The sequence below is a fragment of the Clytia hemisphaerica genome, unplaced genomic scaffold (assembly GCF_902728285.1).
Source record: "Clytia hemisphaerica strain Z4C2 unplaced genomic scaffold, Clytia hemisphaerica genome assembly, whole genome shotgun sequence".
Taxonomy (NCBI): Eukaryota; Metazoa; Cnidaria; class Hydrozoa; order Leptothecata; family Clytiidae; genus Clytia; species Clytia hemisphaerica.
The window spans coordinates 768,793-794,424 of NW_027103829.1; the positions used below are offsets into that span (position 1 = coordinate 768,793).

The 25,632-nt window shown below is 35.3% G+C and overlaps 2 protein-coding genes across 2 annotated transcripts; one reads left to right on the top strand and one right to left on the bottom strand.

Moving 5' to 3' along the window:
- Positions 1–564: 564 nt before the first annotated feature.
- LOC136806801 (AP-1 complex subunit gamma-1-like) lies at positions 565–22,984 on the bottom strand. The gene is made up of 19 exons (XM_067063380.1): positions 22,748–22,984; positions 22,323–22,447; positions 22,079–22,135; positions 21,724–21,808; positions 21,465–21,561; positions 19,546–19,622; positions 19,225–19,320; positions 18,798–18,977; positions 18,477–18,532; positions 18,053–18,166; positions 17,415–17,610; positions 17,050–17,172; positions 16,646–16,735; positions 15,993–16,278; positions 15,111–15,359; positions 14,769–14,894; positions 3,360–3,523; positions 2,481–2,579; positions 565–2,178 (listed from the first exon to the last, which is right to left on the bottom strand). Exons 1-19 carry the CDS (start codon positions 22,946–22,948, stop codon positions 2,077–2,079), a joined length of 2,523 nt encoding a protein of 840 aa, XP_066919481.1. The 5' UTR covers positions 22,949–22,984; the 3' UTR covers positions 565–2,076.
- LOC136806802 (mucin-22-like) lies at positions 3,741–6,219 on the top strand. Its single transcript, XM_067063381.1, has one exon. The coding sequence runs from the start codon at positions 3,748–3,750 to the stop codon at positions 5,332–5,334; it is 1,587 nt and encodes a 528-aa protein (XP_066919482.1). The 5' UTR covers positions 3,741–3,747; the 3' UTR covers positions 5,335–6,219.
- Positions 22,985–25,632: the final 2,648 nt, after the last annotated feature.

Consider the following 25,632-nt stretch of genomic DNA (forward strand, 5'->3'; position numbering starts at 1 on the left):
TTAGACTAGTAAACCACGTCGTTGTATTTCGCTGCAGCTTAAGCTTGCAATGGGCTTTATGTCTATATGTTTACTTCCAAACCACTCTCCCACGGCAATTTCTATTTTTTTACAAGATATCTTTATGAGCACTATTCCCGCGTTCCTGTGTCCAAGGAAAGATAGACGCTTATCTGAGTTTACTTTAGCCTATCTATGCACATAACCTTTTTATTATTATCTAGTATTTATATTTTTAAATTTTTATCTAACTTTTGTAAGTGAATATTTTTTTAATAAATGAATGAATGAATGCAGGGAACTGTGAATTCAGAAGGGATGATTGTAACTCGATAACTGTACATTGAAATCAGTGACGGAGCTTTATGAGCAGGGGCGTCAAAAAAGCGCCGCTCGATTTCTATTTATTTTTACCTTGTAATTTTTCAATCTCCCAGTAGCACATTCCAGAGATTTCTGCCGCCATGGCCAATGCGCCCTCTGGATAGGTCTTGTGGTTGAGTATAAATAGAAATTTAAGCATAAGACTCGAAGGTGGCATAGGGTAAAAAAAAAAGAAGAATATTCTAGGGAAAGTGACAATTTTTCTTAACAAAAAATAATAAGGAGAAAAATTCATAAATAAATCAGAGGAGTACAAGATATTTTTGATACTTTGATCATTATACCAGAAATTCTCTAAAACATAAAATAAAGTCGCACATAGATTTGGGTTGTAAAATTTACTTCAGATTTGTTTGTAAGGAAAGAAGACTTTTTTTCAATTTTTCTCATTTTGAGGATTATTGCGACCAGGAATATTTAAAGCGAGGGAAAATAATATTTATTCTATCAATAATAATAAACAATTTTGAAAGATAATTAGAAAAAAAATTTCTCGATTAATATGTTTTAAATTACCGATTGTAATTCAAATCGTAACGTATTGACGAACCTGTCACAATTCATGATTTTGTTCTATTGAAGAGGCTTTGTTGAAGTGTATAAATAGCTCAAAATTAAAATAAGAACACTTTAAAAAATTACAAAAATTAAAGAAATCAACAATCTTGAAAAATTTTCATCACCATATAGAAGAAAACGAAAAATTTCAATCGGGTACATCTAATTATCCTAAGAATTTCGCGAAATATTTTAATATAGTAAAAAAATTCTAAATTAAAAATTCTATTATTTTAGGGACCAAAAAACAAAAAACAAAATGAAATCATAATATTTTCCCGTTCGGTTGGTATTGATTAACTGACGAGAAAAACAGAAAAAGAGAAACACTGTTGCTATGGGAATTCGTACAAGGTTTGCCGAAACTGTTCATAGAGCAAAGTAAATTTGCAAAGTCCTAAGGCCCTGATTGGATCCAAATATATTTATTGCAATAATTGCCAATTATAGAAACGTGCATTTCCCTAGATTCTCCGTTTCTCTCACATAGGTTATAAAAAAATTGAAATGAAAAAAACAGAAAGTCTAATACAAGTATAAGCACCCACAAAAATAATAAACTATACAAATTAATCAAAAAATGAAGAACATCAGGGGTTGGAGGGCGGTGGTACCGCCAAAAAAGGGGCGTTCGATTGTTTAGCAAACGTTCAAGTTTGATTGTGTTTAAAATTGTGTTCAGATGTAGATCGTTATTCTAACTATTCACACATTTTTCACTTGAATCTCATCTCCGTCGATTTGCTTTCCCAAGAAATTCACTATATTGCAACTCCTCTCCCAATATGTCGAATTAACCAATGACCTACTGACTTTCGGTTTACTAAATGCCTATTCGTATGAAAATATTTACACCCAACTATGTATAAAACTTGAGCATAATGCTAGCAAAACTGTAGTTTTTTTTTTTTAATTTGAGAATGCAAGAAGTCTGCTAATAACGGTTATAATGGAACCGGTTGTTAGAGTTGTTCCAAGAGTTGAAGTTGATACTAGATTTATTAGTAAAGGTGCAAAACATTGTACGAACAGACATTTAAACGAACCGAACTAAGATTTCTCTATCCATACTCCTTTTCGGTCGATATCATTTATAATTCAGATTATTAAATTAACTGTAGCGTCTCCCCGTGCTCAAGACCATAGTTGTGATGGGAAACTGTCCACTTGGCCTTGTTCCTGAACGTTTTGTCCGTTTAATGTGTAAGAAATTCGTAATAACATTCGGACGGGCTCCTAAAAAAAATAAAAACAACAATCAGATAACTTGCTTTAGTCAAGGGACTTCGTGATATAGTCAATTCTTAATTTTCAAACATTTATTCAAGAAAATTACCCCATTTCATTAAATACCCAAATGCGAATCTTTCGTGAACTCTGGTAACACAATCTCAGAAAGTAATTGATTTATCGTGACAGGGAAGAGGAAAGTGAAACTTCAAACAACTTTTTATTCTAAAAGAGCGGTTCTTACTCGCTGAGTAAATCCAAGTTAATTTTGTTATTTCGTCAAGCCTTCAATGATATTAAGTTATTACCTTATTAGGGTTTCCGACGAGCATGGCTTGCGTGACGGTCCCAGTGTTCATGGAAGCCAGTGTGTTTCCGGACGGTGATTGCATTTGAAGTTTGAACGTCTGAGGACGATGAAAGAAAAGACAGACAAATAATATTGAATTGTAGATAGAACTCAAAGTTTTTCAAACCATGGTTAATTAACCATAAGTAGACTCGATGTATGGTGATATTCTCACATGCAATCTGGGCACCGGAGATATCGGTAAAGTGGAATTACTAATACAGTCGACATGGCATGGACCAGGGGTTTAGGTACCCCCTAAGAAAATAGGTACCCCCTGAATTTTAGGTACCCCCAAACAACAGACGTTAGTAGGTACCCCCTGGGATTGGTACCCTCTGTGACTTGAGTATATGTCAAGAAATGAAAAAAATTGTATATTTTTACAATTAGAAAGAATAATAATAGTTAGATAAAAGCAACATAAAATATAGTTCCCAAGCCCCCAGACCTTACTGCATAAAAGTTAGATACCCCCAGAGATCATAGGTACCCCCTGAAATTGAAAAAAAAATCCAGCCCCCAGCCTTTTTCAGGAAGATTTTGGTTGTAGCCCCCCCCCTGCAGGCTGGGGGGGGGGGGTTCATGCCATGGTCGACCCTCTCTAATTCGATTTTCAATTGGAATTGGTTTTTAATCGAATAAAGGAGCGTATCGAATGTTCAGTTGTCGTTTATGAGTGTTTCTTGTTGATGGTGACTCTGGGTGACTTTCAATATTATCGAATATTGGAGCTTATCGAATAGTAGAACGTCCAATTAGAGAGCGTCAACTGTATATTATATGTTTATAGTTCCTTCACAAGAAATATGTAAAGAAGACAATGTCGCTGTTATACCTTTGGTACAGCAGCTTGAAAGAGGAAGTTCTCCATCGTTGAAGCCTGACTGTTTGTAGCCGTCATTTTGGTGATAAAGGTGCCAGGACCCTGCGACCCAACGTCGCCGAATGAGAAATTTATCTTCAGCCCGTTCTTCTCGAAAGCCGTAATCGTTGGGAATTCTGAAAAAATGTATGATTTCAAAAATTAGCTTCTGTAATATGGGCTTAACTAAAGATTCCAGTAATGTGACGAGAAATATTGTTCCAGCCTTAGTCTCTAGAATAACCTGTCCATTTCTCACGAGATATATTCCGATTGTGAATAAGATAAATAGAAACAAACGGTGAGTGGCGATATTTATAAAAATAAGAGTAAAAATAATCTCATTCCTGTCAAGCGAGCCATGGAGGGCAGTATGAAGAAAATGTTACGTTTGATGGGTTTTCTTCTGGCATTGAGCGTATACTACAATCAATGTTCACCAATTGGGAACCACTTCACAGATGGTGATGACAATTTCGACGATGAAGTGTATATTCAAACGATGAGTCGCGATATGGTTTTAGTTGAAGAGGAATTAAGCGGGAAAGATAATTTTCAACAGCCAGAAAATTACAGAAGAAGTGCCGTAGAGGAATGCAATAACAAATGTTCCCACAAAAAGAAATTCAAAAAATGCTATGATAAATGCTTGAGTAAATCTAATTCAGCTAAACAAGAAACCACACACACAACCACTCCTAGCCTAGAAGTAATACAAACAAAAACTCCTAACCAGGAAGCCCTACATTTAACGACTCCAAGTCATGAAACCAAACATTCGATCACTCCTATGCTAGAAACTCCCAGCCAAGAAGCCACTCATACAACGACTCCTAGCCAAGAAGCCACTCATTCAACAACTCCTAGCCAAGAAGCCACTAATGCAACAACTCCAAGCGAAGAAGTCACTCATTCAACAACTCCTAGCCAAGATGCCACTAATGCAACAACTCCTAGCCAAGAAGTCATTCATTCAACAACTTCTGCCCAAGAAACCCCTCATACAACAACTCCCAGCCAAGAGGCGCCTCATAAAACAACTCCTAGCCAAGAAGTCACCCATAAAACAACTCCTAGCCAAGAAGTCACCCATACAACAACTTCCAGCCAAGAAGCCACTCATACAACAACTCCTAGCCAAGAAGCCACTCATTCAACAACTCCTAGCCAAGAAGTGCCTCATAAAACAACTCCTAGCCAAGAAGCCACTAATGCAACAACTCCTAGCAAAGAAGTCATTCATTCAACAACTCCTGACCAAGAAGCCCCTCATACAACAACTCCCAGCCAAGAGGCGCCTCATAAAACAACTCCTAGCCAAGAAGCCACCCATTCAACAACTCCCAGCCAAGAAGCCACTCATACAACAACTTCCAGCCAAGAAGCCACTCTTACAACAACTCCTAGCCAAGAAGCCACTCATTCAACAACTCCTAGTCAAGAAGTGCCTCATAAAACAACTCCTAGCCAAGAAGCCACTAATGCAACAACTCCTAGCAAAGAAGTCATTCATTCAACAACTCCTGACCAAGAAGCCCCTCATACAACAACTCCCAGCCAAGAGGCGCCTCATAAAACAACTCCTAGCCAAGAAGCCACCCATTCAACAACTCCTAGCCAAGAAGCCACTCATACAACAACTCCCAGTAAAGAAGCCAATCATACAACAACTTCAAGCGAAGAAGTCATTCATTCAACAACTCCTAGCCAAGAAGCCACTCATACAACAACTCCTAGCAAAGAAAATGCACAAACTAATTCTCAATCTTTGACATTAACTGTTAAAACCAAAGAAGGTAGCAAAGGGATAAGACATCCTAAAACGACCAACGAAGCAATCTGCACAGATGAAATAGTTCGCAGACCACAGATTATTCTGATTAATGACATAGAATATGTGTTTTGGATTGAAGAAACAGTACAAAAATGTACTATTGTCGTCCGTTAAGCAACTTTTACGCCATGATCATAACATGATTTCATAGTTTAGTTTTGATCAAATTTACATATAACATTGTATCCTGACATAAAATTATGGCGCGCCTGAGCGGACAAAAATACTATCTTTCGAAAATACATACTATCTGTCAAAAATACATACTATCTTCCAAAAATACATATCATGTTGCTATTTAGATCGTATGACCTACAGTACAACAGTACCTTATTGATAAAATCATGGTGTAGATAGGCCATTAACAAAAAATGATTGAAGATAGCATTTATATTTGAAAGGTCGTGTGTATTTTGAAAAGATAGGTTGAATATTTGAATATAGTATTTGTATCTGGAAGATATGTATTTTAAAAAGGAGTCTGCTATATTGCCAGGGTTGCGTGCGTGCTTGCGTGGGTTGTGTGAGTGCGTGGGTCAATATTTTTGCGTGGGTCATTTTTTTTGCGTGGGTGCGTGGGTCAAAATATTTTTTGCGTGGGTCATCTTTTTTGCGTGGGTCGTTATTTTTTGCGTGGGTCATATTTTTTGTATGGGTCATATTCTTTGCGTGGGTCAAAATTTTTGCGTGGGTCACTATTTTTGGTGATCGGTATTGACAGTCAAATCGGGGCAGTACAGATAATCAACATTTTGAATTTTAGTAAGCTTTTTCTTCATAAGAAACAAGCTTTATAACTCTTGAATGAAACTTAGTGATTGGTATTGACAGTTTTACAATGTATATCAGGAACATATATTACTTTTTTTGTAATTGTTTTCTTTATGAGAAACAAACTTATAACTCTTAGTCTTAAACAAAACTTAATTGGTAATTGGTATAAATATAAATTTATGAAATATATAGTAGGGGGCCATTCTTTTGGACCCGTGACAACGATTTCCGGAGTGGCATTTTTTTTGCTCATTCGAAAGAAGAATGTATTTAGAAACTTTTTTGAGAGGGAGTAAATTAATTAGGTCCAGCAATTTTTTTATGGGGGAAAAGACTGACGTAACAAGCAAAAACCCTTGGGACCCGAAATTTGACGAAATTTCAAAGTCGCTAAAACACAAAACCACTTATACCATTGGAAAGTTCTCAAAAAACGATATAGAGTACTTTTAAGCGGATATGGTCGATTTCTCAACGTAACTCGAGAAAAACGGTGCCAAAGTGACGTTTTCTCGATGTTTGACGTTAATTTTAGATGACCGTCCATAAAGGAAATACGATCCTTCATCCAGAGCATTTTCGATGTTGTGGGTTTCGGATTCAGCTATTCCTTCAACGTATTCCTTCATTATCATCGTCATCTGAAGCATCAAATTGGTCGGTTGTTTCTGCAGCTTGGTCAGATGCGCTTGTCTCGTTTTGGTCATGGTCAGTTGTGGTTACTTTCTCTGCGTTTTGGCCATTGTCAGATGTGCTTGTTTCGTCTGACGATGACTTCGCCTGAGTAGAGATAATGTGGCAAAGTTACCATCTTCGCCATAGTTGTTTCCTGGCGTACAGTTCTCTGACGTACAGCTCTCGTGTAACTATTAGCCCAAGTTTGCAAACGATTTTCGTCTTTTTTATCGATAGAAACTGAGGGTATCTTTTTTGGAAGAATGGAAGCAAGCATGTTGAAATTGAACCGCCTTCAGGAGGTAAATACCAACTACCCTTTCGACTTGCAGTAAAATGCAGACCAAGGGTGTGTACGTTTTAATGACTTTTTGATGGATCGCATGAACTCTCTTGAATACTGCAATTGGCTCATCCAAACGTGCTTGACGTGGGTTGTCGAGTTAAAATGCTCAATGGACAGTGTCATCATGCTGAGTAAATTAGCATCCATCAACGAAAAAGAAAACATTTCCAGATTTTCCATCAACTTTTGATTGTCCATCTGATAGTTGTGTAAAGATATGAAGGATTTCGTCGAAACAAATTCGTGTGCACAAGTCAATGCTGAAGGAACTTTGGCTCCACAAGTTCTGATATCTTCTTCAAAACCGGAGATGACATTCAACGATTTCGAAGTTAGTTTCGACGCTTCAGGTAGAGGTTTAAGTTCATAATCGCCTATAAACGATGGTTTGTTATCAAATTTTAAATGCTAAATAGTTCTAAAGTCGATATTTTGTTTGATGGGGATGCGTACTAATAGTTTCCGTGACAAGCTTTTTTTATAGTCCGAAAGTTTTATGTACCGTCTTGTTTTTAATAGTCTTATAAGAATTACCTCATCCCGGACGAAAAATCAGGTGTTTTACAGTCACCGTGGCTCTTGCAAAATACCGTTTTCCGAACACTTTTTATAATTTTTACCGCTTCCCAGCCCTAAATTAGGCCTTATCCCAAGTACCGGCAGATCGTACGCCCCCACTGTATGGCAAGACAAGGTGCAATCGATACGAGAGGTAGAAGGTTGAAATGATATTTATCAAATTCAATATAAGAAAAAATAAAATATTGCACATAATGCAACTGCTAATTGTTTTCAAAACTCTTTTCTTGTGTAGAGTGTGAAGAAAGTGCAAAGTTCAAAACCTGTCGCTTTACATAATTGTGTGAAAGTTGAGTTTCTGTTTTACAAGAGTTATATGCCTGTTCCTTATAAAGAAAAATACATACAGTTACAAAGAATAAATCCATTCTTCTTCTTCGCCGCCCCTAATTTAATCTTCAGTAGACTCTCGCTAATTCGAATTTTCAAAGTGGAAGACATTTTTTCGAATTACAGAGAGAATTTTGACCCACGCAAATATTTTGACCCACGCAAAAAATAATGACCCACGCAAAAAATACTTTGACCCACGCACCCACGCAAAAAATTACCCACACAATAATATTGACCCACGCACTCACGCAACCCACGCACCCACACACGTACGCAACCCACGTAATTAAGCAGACTCTTTAAAAGTATGTATTTTTGAAAGATAGTATGTATTTTAGAAAGTTAGAATGTATATTTGAAAGATAGTATGTATTTTTGAAAGATAGTATGTATTTTTGAAAGATAGTATGTATATTTGAAAGATAGTATGTATTTTTGAAAGATAGTATGTATTTTTGAAAGATAGTATGTATTTTTGAAAGATAGTATGTATTTTTGAAAGATAGTATGTATTTTTGAAAGATAGTATGTATTAGAAAGTTGAATGTATATTGAAAGCATGTATTTTTGAAAGATAGTATGTATTTTTGAAAGATAGTATGTATATTTGAAAGATAGTATGTATTTTTGAAAGATAGTATGTATATTTGAAAGATAGTATGTATTTTTGAAAATATAGTATTTTTGTCCACTCAGGCGCGCCATATAAAATAGCAAGATTGCACAGTAAATCATGATATAAAAAATCTAGCAATGTTTTTTATATTTTTTCTTGTCCCTTCCGGCATTTGAAAATTGCCTTGATGGCGCTTTAAGATAACGACGTTCATTTCGATCTTCCGCGAAACTCTTAAGAGGTAAATGTTTTAATTTAACTCTTTCCTTAATGACAGATTCCATTATTTGTTATACTCCCGACTACCTTTTCAAAGCACAAAATCGCAATTTAAAATTATATATTTACTGTTAGTTGATCTAAAACTTTAAGTTTCCCGCGAGTTCTTATAAAAAATCTGAATAAATATTGCTCAAATTAGCTTCAAGCGATGAAAACTCAAAAGAGGGACTGCTCGGTTTTTTTCCCAGGAAAAAGAGATCACTTTGGGAACAATAGAATTGAAAAGTAACAACACATAGTGAAATTCCCATGATATGAAGAAAGGTAAAGGCCAAACTCTCACATCCAATCTATGACAATTAGCCAGCAATTCAATGTGTAAAATTTCTATCACCATTTGAATTACACAAATATTACTAGGCAAGTATTTAACGGCCTTGAAATTTGCACGATCTGAAATTAACACGAATTTTTCTCCTTTTTCAAGGAAACACCGGCTGGTTTTAATTAAGGGGGTTTTTATTAACACGAATTTTTTTTTATGACTAGTAATATTCGTGTAATAAGGTAAAGACCTCACTAATTAAATAGCCTTGCTAGACAGACTATTCTTAGAAGTCTTTTCATTCAGTTGAGAACCATGAAGATGTATGTATGTATTTGGACATTGTCGGTCATCATTTTGGCGTTTTCAGGTCATATCACTGACGCAAGTCAAACTGTCAGAACAAGCACAAAAGAGCCAACCCAGCAAACAACAAGGATGAAAACCCAAGCTGTAATGTTTGAAAAACTGCCACTGGAAGTCCTCAGGATAGATCATACTATTTCATGTGGAATGATTTATGAATTGGTGACAGAATCATTGGTAGTCGGTGATGTGTTCGTAACATACGAATATGAACAACGACGGTTTGAATGTTATTGAGTTTGAATGTACTTGCACATAATGGGACTCAAATTTAAATTCAACTTCAACATACAACAAAATAGTCCTTATAAATTGTGAAATATTTAGATCAGTATTTTCCTTACTAATCAAGAATAAAACTATCTTATCAATTTTCATGCCAGTTTATTTATTTCCATAAAAATGTATAACTTTTAGAACCTTTCTTGAAATTCTCATATCTCTTCTTTGGAAGAAAATAAGTGAGTCGAAAGTTGAATCACCTGATTATTCGACTTTAAGGGCGTTAGATGTATATTACTTTGAAGTTATATGTCATCTGGAAATCCATTTACACCAAACGTAGATTATCGTTCGTTGACAATTACTAACCCAAAATACCCTCCTCTATAGGCAAATTAACGGTCTAAATGAATTATGGGTAATCAGGACCACAATGGACCATGCCAGCTTTCTTTCTCTCAAAGCCACCGGTGGATATTAACGTAACACTCTCCATGACCCTTTCAGAAATATTATGACATATTTAAAAAAAATCTCATCACTCAAAAACACAAATCTCTCAAGAGGTGAAGAGTGTTTTTAATTTCGGTAAACATGATCGGAATCTACGGACTTCCATTGGTGCTGAGCCTACAGGTTGTGAAATGTTTTCCATTGTCGTTGGACCATCCTTAAACTGTAAAAGGTTTTCAAGCAACAGACATTCAAAATGGAGATATCGATTGTACAAATACAAAAAGAGATTCTGTGGTGGAACAATGTAAGGGGCAATGTTCCGGGAGAAGCAGGTTTGAGCGTTGTCAAATGCGCTTTGTGGAAGAAATGATTTTCTCACCGAGCCAAGAGATGTCATCCAACAACAGAGAGTTGTCTCGCATACAAGATGTTACACCTGTTGTTGGCCAAGCAAATCAGCCAGAAATGTCCAACCAAGTGGACACATCCAATATTGCTCGACGTCACAACGAACAAACTTCTACTCTTCAACCTGTTTTCCCACCGTACAACCCGAACAACTAGCACACCCCGAACGACTAGAACATCCTGAACGACTAGTACATCCCGAACACCCCGAACAACTAGCAGACCCCGAAGGATGACGTATATTACTCCCTACAACAAGGTGACGGCAACCCAAAATCTAAGCAGAGAATCAGTATGGCTTTACGAAGGGTGTAGAGAGGAAGTGGTTGTCAAACCATACCATATGATTGTGGATGGACAAGAACTGGTATTTTGGGTGGAAGAAACAGTACAAACCTGCGAGTATACTAATAAATAACTACGCGATTTCGAACTATTTTGTGACAAAATGGAATGACGCTGGGTGAAATGGAAAATGAGTTTACAAGATTTAGAATATTTTCTTGATATGGCCTGCGACAAAGAGGGCAATCATTTTTACAGAAAAAAATGTTTTTAGTTAAGTTAATTTAAGCATGGAAATAAAAATTAGAAAGAAGTCTCCCTTCCCTGGTAGCCCTGGTATGGATTATTATCCAACAGGAATATTGAAGCTGTAAATTTTATAGGGAAAGAACATATGTACTAATATCTTATATTATTATGGACTTCTTCTGTATGCCCCTCCCAATAATTTCGTTCTAATTCGTTCTGATTTCGTTTTTTTTTTTTTGACGTCCCTTTCAAGAGAAAAGTGGCTTATTATATGGAAAAATAGACGAGAACAAAAATTACGGGGCTTGAGAGAGTAAGCGTCTGTCAACTTTCTGTTGTTAATGTTTTTGAAATTTTTTCTGAAAGTGCACATTTGTACAAGCACCCAACTGCTTTAACCACCATGAGAGTGAAAAGTTGTTTCTAGAGACTTCTTGTCTCCCTACTATTTTCCTTGCACCTGCTTACATGAAAGTCAACAAAAACTTGGAGCCGCGAGTTTGTCAAATATAAAAAGAGATGCTCTGAAGCAATGTAGCGAAAGATGCCCCAGAAGAAAAAGTTTTGCGCGTTGTTACAAGCGTTGTACGGAAGAAATATCAGTAACCTCATCCAATCAAGAAATACCAAGAAACACCACTTATCACAAAACACCGTATGATGGTCAACAATAAATGAACAGATATTTGACACGGCCACTTGTATGCACGGAAGTCGTGCATCACCCTCATGATGTGATTATCGATTCTCAAAGAATTGTTATTTGGGTGAAAAGATTGAAACGTGCCAATATTAAGGTTTTGTTTTTAAATGAGAGTTATATCGTTTGCTTACTCATCAATTTTAATTCACAAGCTTTTTCACATTGCATTGACACGTATGTGGAGCAAGATTGGTTAGAACGAGGAAAAGAAAGACTTTTTTCGCTTATATCAGCATATTATAACAAAAGGTAGACACTGCCCTGATATGAAATATGTGTATGATATGAAACGGGAACACTTATTTAAAAATAAAACCTTTATTCGAACAACCAAACTTCAAAACTAGATGTCTACTTATTTGTTTTAATTAGGTTTGTTTAAGCGATGGATAGAAGCGGTAGACGACTTGCAATGTGAAAAAAGCAATGTACAGAGGGGCCTGGGAGTAGCATTTCAATTAAGAAGTATTGAAATTGTTTAATGTGAAGTGTAAATAGTACTTGTAACTTCCAATATAAAACCAATCTGGGTCGTCTTTCAAAAGATGTCATGGAACCTCAGGCTTGCCCCCCCCTTACTAAAAGCAAAAATGGCAGTTTATCCGTAAAGAATTTTTCCAAGTCAATCGAAATGTACAGTGTACAAAAGCTAGGGCTCATACTTTACGCCTCCAACAAGTCCTATGGGACATTGAACATAATACGGCCGAATATTACTCTTTTGTTCCAACTTTGTTGATTAAGAAAAGGAAATTGGGTTCGACTATGCAACTGTCTATTCCCGAAATCAATATTAAACAATATTCGCGCTCAATCTAAATCTTAAATCTACTATAATTGATACAAAAAAGAAAATCTTCAAGAAATGTAGCAATTATTTAGGATATTCACTACATTGTCAACATGTTAAAAGTCTATGGACTTCTACTGGCAATTATAAGCCTACAAAGTATACAATATTTTCCAGCTACATATCAGTTAAAAATCTTTACACTGGTACTGGTACAAATTTCCAAACAAAGCTGACACCGAATGAAGATATCAATTGTAAGAATACAAAAAGAAGTATTCTAAAGTCTATTTCAAATTAGCTGGCAGTGTTTTTTCAAACCTTAATAACTTTTGATAGAATTTGAATTAAGTAGCGATTTTGTTCACGTTGAAAAGTTAATCCGGAGTGGAATATTATCAAAAAGAAAAAAAACAACGGAAAAACGAAGATGTAAAATTAAAAAAAAAGAAGAAGAAAATCAACTTCTTGTAGAATAATGATATGATCTTCATTTTTGTATCAGAAACTCTTCAATCTTAGAACGTCATAAATGCGAAAAAATATTAAAAAAATATTCATTCAATCAAAAAATACACCATAAAACTTTGACCTGGTTGACTTACGAAAAAGGCTCTTTTTTGTTGTTTTTTGATGATTTCTGAAGTCATACACTGATCAACTTTGGACTACATCTTTTGATGGAATTAACTTTTTTGAAAATTTTTTTTCACATTAACGATGTTCTAAGATCAAAGAATCACTCATGTGAAAATGATAATTATTATAGCACAAATATTAAAAAAGTTGATTTTCTTCTTCTTCATTTTCAATCTTCATTTTCCGATCTTTTTGATTTTTTTCTTTATGACAATATTCCACTCCAGATTAACTTTTCAACGTGCACAAAATCGCTTCTTAATTCAAATTCTATCAAAATTTATTGAGGTTTGAAAAAACACTGCCAGCTTATTTGAAATAGACTTTAGACCAATGTCAAGAACAATGTCCTGGGGAAAATAGGATTGAGCGTTGCCACAATCGTTGTATGCGAGAAACATCTGTCTCCAGACGCCCTCCAACACCAATCCACCTATAACAACTCCTGCTGCTTATCACGAAGAAGCAAAGTGATCAACCTAACAACCACTATTGATTTTGGTATAATCATTATGGTTAATGATCTGTACGGAAGAAATGGTCGTTAAACCAAAGAACATGATTGTGGATGGACAAGAATTAGTGATTTGGGTGGAAGAAGTAGTACTTAAACTTGCGAGTACATTCAATAAAATTTCAAAACTGCGTGATTTGTACTCCTTTAAAACTGCCTTGAATAATGGAGGAAAGCGGTGGATTCTAGCAAAACTTTTTGAGTTATGAGTGACAACTAGGCTTGAGAATTCTCAGATTTATATGTAGAAACTTTAAAGCTGTAAAGATCATTAAAAAAAGAAAATTAGATATTCCCACGGTTTCAATTCGCCTCCTGATGAAACATTTTAGAAGAACAGGAAGTACAACTACGAAAGCGAAGCGGTCACAAAAACTTTGTGATAAATTTTAAGTTGTGTTTTCGATTTTTTCGATTTTAGATTTTTGACACATATCTCTCTCAATGAATGTCACAGCCAATTTTTCTGAGTGTGAAGTAGCAAAAAGTTTACAATAGAATACTTACAAAACTCGTTTAAAAAGGGCACTAAAACTTTTCATAAACTTCAGCACAGAAATGTGAAGAGTGTCAAAGGAATACCTTTAAAGGGAAAACCTAGTCAGGCAAGTTACGAAAACTTTAGGCAGGAAATCTCGTGAAAGCAAATATTTTACGCCTAATGACTTTTGGGAATTTTCTTTCTCCTTCGTCAAATAACAGAAGATTTTCCCAGACAGATATTTTTTCAACAAAAGTTTATAGCATTGCCACTTCGTAACGTTATGTATTGGAAGAGATGTGTAGGTGTAATCTGACTCTCTCTCACCAACAGTATGACAACAGAAGGACTTCAGTGAAATACAACGCAGAAAATCTCATTATGCATATAGTGCAAGCAGGTCTAATGAGCCAAAACTAATTTATTTCTGATTATCATTGATAGGCATATAATATCAAACGAACAGTTTGGAGTCAGAGATACCATCATGCTCGGATAGTCTATACACGATGTCCTAGCTGTAATATATTTGATAAAACAAAACAGTTAAAAGGTGATGACTTACCAGAGGTTGGCGGTTGAGGTGCAGGTGCAGACATCAGGTCATTGGTGGAAGGTCCACCACCCAAACCAAGTAAGTCATCTAAGCCTGACGATCCTCCGCCCGAACTCATCCCCGTTGACATTACCGCTGAAAAATAAACAATACCAGACATTAGTTCTCTTAGCAGAATTATAAATCTAAGTTAAAGGATTTTTCAGATTCGAAATACATGCCGGCTAAAATTCTCGTTATCGTGTTGTTTACAATACCACCTCAAAGCGTGGTTCTTAAAAAGTAGGACTCGATAAAGTAAACGCGGAGTCATTCTTTGAGGAGAGAAACACTTTAACATCGGAAACTTACGTTGTTGAGGCATAACAGGGGCGGCCCCAGCTCCCATGTCCAGATCTCCCAACAGATCCATGAGCCCGCCACCGCTTGTGGATCCACCGCTCACTGCTGGTGCGGGCGAGGTCTGTGCACTAGGTAACCCGTCACCAAGGAGATCGAATAAGGAGTCCGATTCTTTTTGTTGTTGTCCACCAGTGGTTGAAGTGTCCAGTTTGGTAATTTCGGACAGTGATGCGTCACCGTTTAGTTCTTTGGCACCATCTGAAAGGATAAATAATTCATATATTTAAAATTAAAAGAAAGGAACGACCTTTTGACTGAGGAAAGTTAAAGCTAAAAAGATATAAGACAACTAATAAAGAGGAAAGCCATAAACCTATCATTGTACCGTATCACTTCTGATCAGTGCCTTCTTCAGCCATGATACGCACACAAGTTAAGTTAAGAAGCTAAGTTAAGCAAGAAGCTAACTACGAGTTTTCTGTGGGTTATTTGCGAAGTTCCGGGCTAAAAAGCACCAAATCTATGACGTGAAATTGTCGACACTCACGTCATAGATATCGATTAGGAACTAAGGAATGTTTTTATGCACACAAATTTATTTAGCTGAGTCGGTTAGGCCGTGACTTATAACCCGCGTAGTTAAATGTTGTAAATAGCTTCATGCGTCACCTCGCTAGGTTATTGTCGACGACGCTCAACAAACTGAAGAATCCTTTATTTTTCATCCCACACAATTATCGTATTATCATACTAATAACAATATTACTGTATCACACGAATTATAAATCGTTCAGACCGTAAATTAGAAGCCGTGTCGTTAATTCAATCCAGTAGCTTCACGCTTTAAACCCCGTTACGATTTCGTAAACCTCATTTGTTTTAATACATTACCTGCGGGTGATGGGTCTGTGCTTATCAATGGCATACGTTCCAAAAGCCCAGGCCGTAGTGGTTCGTATTTTCTGAAGATAGCATCATATTCAACAGAACGTTGTTGCAACTCGACATCTGTGTTTGTTGTGTAGTTATTGATGACCAGTTGTATTTGATCATTACACGTTGTGAACCGTGTGGTAAGCTTCATGACAGCCGTGAGAGCATATTCTTTGGTCACTGGTGAGGAAAGAGTGCTACCAAGGATTCCATCCAGTAGAGCAACGACGTCAGATTCAGTTACCTGAGAAGAGAAAAGTTGTGGATTTGTTAAACGGCCAAAGCCAAACTCCAAAAAAACTCCAAACTTTTAAAAGTTGAAATTGAGCTGATTTTTGACACGCAAAATCTTTAAAATAGTGAATTCTTATATCATTAATCTCTAATATGTACGCATACATCGTATGTCCAAGGGAACACTCCCTTAACAGCTTGTACTTGTTCCGAATGAAAAGGCAATACTCACCCAAATGTAAAAATAAAGACTAAAATCAACAATATTATATTATTCACAAAAGCTCTAGCTAAATTTTTTGAGAGAAAGAGCAGTTTGCTCATTTAAGTCAATATTTTAGATTTCGGCGGCAGTAATTAAGGTTGACAATACTTACATCTAGAGGTTCGTCTTCTTCGAGGTCAGTGGATAAAAGTAACTCCCCATATTCACCAATACACCACGATGCCATTTGAACAAGAGATTGCTATGAAAAAGAAAAAAAGTTGAAAAACAACGTTTGCTGATTTGCTGAAACTGCAGGGGTTCTTATATCAGCTCAAAGTCTGGATTTTTTAAAGAAAGAAGAAAACCATACCAACATTCTAATGTATCTATTATATATGCGGTTGGGAATCCACCAGGGAGAATTTTCCAAAAATCAGTTTCAATGACGGTGAATACTACAATCCTTCAACAATTCTTAGAGGTTACCACGTGTATAAGACTAATTTGACGTTAATGTAAATCGATGTCAATTTTTATATTCCTATCAGAAATCAGTACATCAAACTCACTAACCTGTGTTTTGTCGTCTTGAATAGCTCTAAAGAGTTGTTGCACAGTGTATGTGTGTAACGTGTCTGTGCCGGAAATCAGTTGTATCAGTGTCGACACCAAGTCATCACGCACGTATAGGCTTGCCTTAAAAACAAGAATAATAATGCGGGTTATTAATTTACACATTGATGAAGTTCAAAAGGACAGAAGAAAACACTAATTCATGAAGTTCAAAAGGACAGAAGAAAACACTAAACCTTTAAAAGCTAACATAAATTGTGCCACAGTGACATAGAGATATGTCAATCATACAAAGGTTAATATGTTGCAATATGTTGTTACTTTATGGTATGATTTGTTACAAGAACCAAAGAATTTTGAATTACCGTCGTCAGAACTTTCAGAATGGTATCGATGTGCCACCGTTTGTTTGGGGCGAATTTCTCAGCTACGGTAATAATATTAGAAGCAGTGTATTGTTTGAACTCAACATCACAATTCTCCAAGAAGAAAATCAATTCTTTCATCATACTTCTAATATTGCTTGTGTTCACCAGAGCAAAACTCAATTCGATGGCTCTCCTAAAATGCGAATCAAAAAAAAAATCTATCAGATATTGACAGAGAAAAAATTTGGAGCAACGCAAATAAGCCATACCTTAGAATATTCATGATATGCACCATTGCAATGTCTTCCGTTCCACCCAATAGCTGATTGGTTGAAAGTGACGTATTGACTGCTTTTACGTCACTTCCAACCAATGAGCTATTGGTTCCATGACGTAATGTCAGAAGACATTGCAGTGGTGCATATCATGAATTGGATAAAAAATAAAACAAGCTTTTCGAAAAGTTTGTATTCATGATATGCACCATTGCAATGTCTTCCACGGACGCAACAGCTTATTGGTTGAAAGTTATGTATTGACTGATTTTACGTCACTTACAACCAATCAGCTGTTGAGTCCATGATGTAATGTCAGAAGACATTGCAATGGTGTGCATATCATGAATAGAATCTTACCTTCTGATAGAGATGTCAGGGTCTTTTAAACATTCTAATACAGTGCTACGATGACGTTGTACTGCACTGTTGTCAATATTCAATGTTTTTAACAGTGTATTTAATGCAACATATCTAAAAAGAGTCATAAGGATTCGTGAGTGGAAAATCGTGGTAAAAATCTTTTTAACATTCCTAAAACCTTATAACTTTATTGATTAAAGGAGCGCGATATAACGAAGTGTACTATCTACAATTTCTTGCGGTTAAGGGTGTTTGGTCAAAAACCTTAGAATATTTAGTTATGGCCTAGATGTGTGCCTGCAACCACACGCCTCAAATGATATGGTACTCAGCCTGTTATTAAACAAGAAAACATGATTTCCATTCATTTTCCTTTAAAAATACACAAGAAAGGTTGAATACACCTCAAGAAACAACATACCTTATATTTTTGTCGTTATTTAATAAAAATCTTCCTAAAATATTGATTCCCAGAACCTAAAATAAAAATCAAACATGAGAAGCTTTTATAGCAATGAAGAATAAGCATCGACTCCTAAAAACGAGCAACAAGATGATCCAATAAATAGCTCTTAATACATGAATTGCCAAATACAATTCAGTTTTTACTGTATGTTAAAAGTTTTGCTGCGGTCGAACAGTTACAAAATTTGTCAATGAAATTATTCCCAAGAATAGGATATTCAAATAAAAAGTCACACGCTATACTGTAAGAAGAAGAGGGTGTACCATATATACATACCCTTAAACCACTCTCTGATTTGATATCCATGATTGTTAAAACTGTTTCGTATAAAACAGAGTTTCCTACATTCTTAGTTGTTTCGGTATTTGTTGCAACCTGAGCTAACAAGTCGTTCATTGTTTCACTGGAATCCATATCCTTGTGCCCTAACAGTCTCAAAAGTCTCAAAATGTGAACCTAGAAAATTTCAAAAACAATGTTATTTCAATATGTTGAACAATGAAAAAGAACGTAGGTATCATTAACAATATTTCAATTCAATATAAAAACAAATCTCTTCAGTCACTAAGGGAAGCTTTCAAGATTTACTTGATTTTTTATTACAAAAATAGATGAGAGCTCAATCAAGACTGGAAAAACTTGATTCTAAGTTGGATCTTTTTTTAGCTTCACATGTTTGACTTTAACTAGTTTTCAAAAATACCTGTAGAAAAGGATCACTAATTCCATTGACATCATGTTCGGGAGAATAGCCAGCTTGTATGAGTGATTTCAATGAGCGCACCAAGTTTGGAACATACTAAGATATGAAATGGAATAGGAATGATTTACTGAACATTAAAACCAAGGAAAAAATATCTCAACTTATAAAATCAAATTTAACATTTTAAATGTATGTTTTAGCTGTTTCTATTTGGTTATTCTGATATCAAATTTAAATTAATGAAACAGTATTTTTCTAAAACCCAAGGAAAAGGAAAATGAAAAAGAAGATGAACTTCTAAAATGAAGTAAAAATACAAACCCTTCTAAAGTGAGAAACAACATCAGGGCTCAATATACACATTTCAGATATCAGTACGATTGCTGTTAGTTGCACACCTAAAAGGAAAGAATCAAGGGTTGTTCAAAGTTCAAAGAAAGGCATTTTGAGGAAAATATAGAAAGCTTTTTTATGCTACGAAACTATGGCGTACCATCAGTGCCAAAAAGATTATTTGCTAAATGGTAATTTTCTTATTCTAGAACGACGTTTTGTATTCTAGCAAAATGTTTCTTACTGTGGAAAGAAAGTTTTATTCCAGACACACCTTTTATCCTGAGAAATCAAATTTCATATTCTGAAACTTAATTCTATTTTGGAAGATTGCTTTTCGTTATTCTAGAAAAGAGAAATCGCTATAACGGGAGGAGTATTTTTGTTATTCCAGGAAAGTTTTTTGCAATATTTATCGCAATGCATTATTGACAAAAATGTAGTTTTTCAACAGTGCCAAAAATGATGCATTGCAGGGCTAAAAGGGGTTTCCACTGTAAAGCACCTTCTACACTAAATAATTTAATGGCCTTTAATTACATTTTGGGTGAATAGGAAAATTCAATGTTTTCATTTGCTTTGTCACTACGTAATGTTTTCGTAATATATATTTCACGGAATGAGCGTACACAAATGGCTATGCCCCCCTGGTAATTACGTACTTTTTCATTCACCCTTCCCCCGGCTGAAAATCTATTTCAAAAGGCTTCGGTTTTCCCTTTTTTTCTAAGAGAGAGAAAAAGCTGATATTTTTATTTCGTAAAGAATAACAAGCGAATAATAATTCTCTTTTTAAGGGCTGTGAAATTTTTTTTTCTGCGTACGTACATTTTCTTTCGACCCCTACCCTCCCCCTCCTGTGTACGCACGCACAAGCGTTCGAGAAGACACTTAATGGGAGGGGTCACACTGAAAAATTAAAGCATGCTTTAAATATTGGGGTTTCCTCGGAGTCGAAAAAATTAAAGCAGAAGGCGGCAACATAAAAGGGTTGAGAAATAAATAGAACTATATAGTCTATTCGTAATGGCGGGAAAGAAAACAAATTTGTTGATTTTCTTCCATACTGCATATGTGGAAAAAATCCTCTACAAGCAGTCAAAGTAAAATTAAAGTGGGGTCAAAACTGCGCTATGATTTTTAAAGCAAGAAGTGAAGAAATTTAAAAGAAATAAACAAAGCATGAAGCGGTCACATATAAAGTTTCTGCTTTAATCACTTGTTTCTATGACAATGAAATAAAGCATGCCATAATTTTCCAGTGTGACCCCCCCCCAATCCGCGCGTCGGATCGAAGATGGGTTTTCCGCTTTTTTGAAGAAAACTATGTACTCGTTGTGTAAATATAGCCTTAGAAATTTCAAGTCAGAGGAAACCCTTTTTGGCACTGTGTAACTCATTCTCTTTTCTGGAAACACGTTTTTTTTATTCTAGGAATTTTTTTTTATTCCACAATATTTTTTTATGCTAGAAATGCTTTTTTATGCTAGAAAAAAGATTTTCATGCTAGAAATGCTTTTTTATGCTAGAAAAAAGATTTTCATGCTAGGAATGCTTTTTCATGCTAGAAAAAAGTATTCCATACTAATTCATCTAATTCTCTATTCCAGAAGTGTATTTTGGATAATCTAGAAACGCTTTTTGAATGGTTGTTCGAATACAGAATTAAGATCTAGAATAAAGAAATTGTTAATTTCTAATGAATACGGAATAATCTTTTTGGCACTGATGGTACGCCATACGAAACATATTCTATCGTTTACATTCTAGAAACACAAGGCAGTCTGCATTACAATGGAAACCCATAAGGGAAAATTTTATTACTGAGCTATATCTACCATGCATTTTTTTGCTACTGCGGGCATGGCATTATATAATATAGGCTAGGTTTAGAAGAAAAAGTTTACCATGGTTATTGTCGCTCATCAAAGATCTTGTCAGTGAAACAAACATTTCAGTTAACTCAGGAACTTTTCTAATGACTCTTACAGCACATAAACATGCCTAAAAAGTTAAAAACAAAGATATGTTGAAAACGCTTTACAGAATAACTTTCTTCATTTTATTCTTAAATCAAGTTGGTAAAGCTTTAATTCAAGACTTGTGACATAAAAAGCATTAACAATGTTAAAGGCAGTCATAAATTTTGTCCTACTATCATTGTACCTTCTTTTTAATGTAACTATTGCCAGCTTTCATTAGTCTTTCAACTTCTCCAGCAAGATCCCTACTCATCTCGGCAGAGCAGATACTAAATAAAGTACAGTAACAGGAAAAATTATAATCTACTTCATTTACTTCCAGAGCAGATGAAATCAACTTTTAACTTTATAAATCTGTTGCAACATCCCTGCACATCTTAACAGAAAAAGTAATATTCCTACGATATTCTCATTTTTTCTAATATGCATGTTTCAAAAATTCTAAATTATAATGACAATAGGATAAAAATCCTTGAAATTTCATTTGATGATAAAAAAATGGAACAATTTTCACAAATAAATTAAGTTGTTGAATTTACCTTCCAAGGGTACACAGGGCCAGTCCTTGAACATATTGCGAGGTGTGGTTCAGGTCACTAACAAAGTAAAAGAACAAAAGTGAAGTATGTTAAAGGCAAATAGGAGGAGGTAGTGTTTTACTCAAATCTATATTCCAAAGATATTATGTTCTAAATTTATGACTGGAAAAGTCTCTACACACAATAAAAGGTCTTTGCAAAAAAAAATTCTACTGGAAGAAAACAGGATACTAAAATAACTTACTTTTTCAAACAATTTGTAACAAGCAGATGTACATCTTGTTTTTCATCCAAAAGCATCATTGCGCCCAAATATCCCATTCGTTTGTCATTGAACTTTTGTGATGCTATCAACTTCAGACATTCCAACTGAGATTAATATAAAAGTTTAAAAAATTTTAAACAAGGTTGTGGGTTCTATCCCTACTTGATTTATCTTTGAGAGAATTTGTCAAAGTTCATTTTGTGCAGACATCTATTGATTGATACAAGTTTTCAAAAATGATATTATGTAAACAAAATTCAAGAGAAAAAAATAATACTTATTTTACTGCTTTTTACCATTATTTTCATAATCTAAGAAGGAGAGCATGATGACTGGACACTAAGAACGCATGAAAAATGTCTTGTCAGTAACCAAAAGTAGAAACGAAGAAATTTTAAGCATACCTGACCAAAATGAGCTGGGTAGCCCAGCATGTGAATATATAAAAGCTTTGCAACATTTCGTGATCTAGCATCATTATCTTCTTCTCGAAAGGAAGTTCGTATCAGTGCACATTCTTTAGTGATCACCTCTCTTTCATCTGCAGCTGTTCTGGCGGCTCGTATTGATCTAATCAAATCCCTGACTTTCACATTTGATGGCATTTTATGTATTATTTTGCTATTAATCAAAATGATTCAGAAAATTTTAAATCTTGATATTTTTCAAATTTATAAAGTATTTGAAAAAACCAATAGCAGGGCCCGAACTGCCTTGACCTACCTGCTGAAGACTGTAAAAAAGATAAAACAGAAGAAAGTAAAAAGGAATTAGAAGTCACAAGAAAATCAATCACAAATTCCCTTTTGGCCATTCTGTTTTCCTTTTCAACAAGCCATCAACATCAACAAGTTCCACACATTTCCTCATTAGAAACTTTTAAATTATCTGCCATTAACCTAGCCAATATAATATTTAATATACTATTTGTATTTCTCAGAAAATAAATACAAAATGAGAAAGTTTATCATTTGTAATACCCCTGTATTTAGATAATTCTATCGTGGGCGCAAAATAAGGCGAAAACTACCCTCAACGGCTCTAACTTGGGACTATCTGACAAAACATGGGACAGCCATTCGCCCACCATCTCACCGAACCTCCAAAGTCATTTAATTAACATAACCGTGAATCATAGATAGCAAATAATGTGAATATACTACTCTCACTAGGTAGGCTTTCACACCGCAAAAGGAACAAATCTTTGTGATGAGAAACGCGTAAATGTGGTCGCATGCACTCGTGCTGCGCAAGCGTCGGAAAACAGATATAAAAAAGTCTGTTCTTCCGTGGAAAATTGTGAGATCTGTCATGGCTCCGAATGGGGTTCTAGGTCCCCCCAACAAATTTAGGTCCCCCCTGAGTTTTTGGTCCCCCCACTTTTCAGTAAGGTTCCGGTCCCAGTTGAAATCTAAAGGTTCAGGTCCCTGCAAAAAGTACCACCCCCTCTCGCACGCAGATAAAAATAAAACGGTAGAATATTTAAAAACAGAACATTAAAACAAAAAAATATTTTTACAATTTCTTAATTATTGTAATTAGCCCCCAGAACTTTAGTGCAGCCCTTCAGGTCCCCCACTTTTTTAGGTCCGGCCCTGAGTTTAAAAAATGAGACAGCTCCCACCCACTTTAAGGCCGATTTTATATTTACAACCCCCAAATAAGTGGGGGGGGGGGGGCGGAGCCATGTCTGTTATCGACACTCAATAACTTTGACATGCAAATCATGCACAAGCTGGAAAAACATCACAAAACAAAAAATGACGTCAAGATGTGAGCAGCGTGTGTGTGATTATAAAATTGTTAATTACTTTTTCAAATTATGTACTTTTAAAATACTTTAAAAATACATTTAGTTTAGTAAGTTTGATTGATAAACTTGGTTGAAGTATCAAAACAAACTTGTTGTGAAAGAGATTCAAACAGTAAATGAAAATACAGTCTAGAAATCAACCATCCCAAGATTTGACCAATCATTCCAAGTTAAAGCTGTTGTAGTTAGCGCCTTCTGCGCAAGATTGCCGCCTCCTTATCTTTATTTGTCTGGGCAAGAACGCAAGCTTATCATTTTTTTCTTGCGTGCTCAAGGGAAAAATGAAAATAATCAATATTCTTTGAAAGAAAAACATCAGAAAAAAACCAATTGACCAAAAGATGTATTTTGTGGTTGAGAATTGATCCTGTGAAGATAAAAAGATTTCTGCAATGCGTTTTTTTTGGAACGCTGAATTTGTCATATTATACTGAATTTAAAGATCTTTCATCGATGTGGCGTTTTTTTGCAAACTTCAAAAAACTGATTTCTGTCCTGCTTTTTCAGGACTCTAAGCTTTAGTGCTTGCTTGCAACATTGGGTACGAAGTCCAAATATGCGTTTCCCGTAAATTTAAATAGAAGAATTAGGGCTATACTGTAATGTTGACATCCCTCTTCTTATTCCGACACCCTTCTTTAGATATAAGAATAATATGACCAGACGGTAGTAGTCAATAAATTTGATTATCGAAGTAGTCAATACACTCATTATTTTTTATAAGCATAACGTTTATAAGCATACTGAAGCTAAAATTTATAGAAAAATTAAGCATATGCTAAGCATACCTTGAGGCTCAGCCAAAGAAAATTTAATAATGCATATCAAAACTGGTAGTATTGTATTATACAGAATCCAAATTAATCCCTGTATAATATAAAAAAGCACCAAGTCAAGAGAGAAAGTGTAGCAGTCTGTTTTTGAAACATGAACACAACACTGTAAGGATTCGAAATCATATGGTAAACATTCGAAAAACAATAGAATGTCTTCATTTCTCTCAAGATTAAAGAGAGGGGAAAATGCGTGAAAATTTTACCCCCCCCCCTTCATAATTTTTTTACCAAGCATAATAAGTGATAGGTCGAGGCTCAAAATTGAGCTTTACTTAAGCATAGTAAGCTTCAGCCGAAATTTACCGTATGCTTATTAAAAAAATGAGTGTAATGATCGAAGTAATCGAACGACCACTTATCAATTAACAATCGAATTTAGAGCATCAAAATTTCAAAAAAATTGTGAGTATTCGATCACTTTCATATCGTGACATGTTATGACTTATGACAGAAAGTATGATTGATCAACTTTGATGGTAGCGATCCGAGTGAAAAAAAACTTTAGTCTATCCAGTGATTCCAACCTAACTTTTCCTGAACATTTTCACTATTTTTTCCCAGGTTACCGTGAGTGGTCCTAAATCGGGCAGCCCTGCCTAAATCCGATGGGGTCTTTCAAAGATACAAACTAAAATAAAAA

What these genes read in the sequence shown, in the direction of transcription:
- LOC136806802 (XM_067063381.1), top strand. Translation starts at nt 3,748, where the DNA reads ATGGAGGGCAGTATGAAGAAAATGTTACGTTTGATGGGTTTTCTTCTG.
- LOC136806801 (XM_067063380.1), bottom strand. Translation starts at nt 22,948, where the DNA reads ATGCCATCAAATGTGAAAGTCAGGGATTTGATTAGATCAATACGAGCC. An exon ending in ACCCAGCTCATTTTGGTCAG is followed by an intron (nt 22,448 to 22,747) that starts GTATGCTTAAAA and finishes TATTAATCTCAG; the next exon opens with TTGGAATGTCTGAAGTTGAT. An exon ending in TTCAAGCTGCTGTACCAAAG is followed by an intron (nt 2,580 to 3,359) that starts GTATAACAGCGA and finishes CATCGTCCTCAG; the next exon opens with ACGTTCAAACTTCAAATGCA.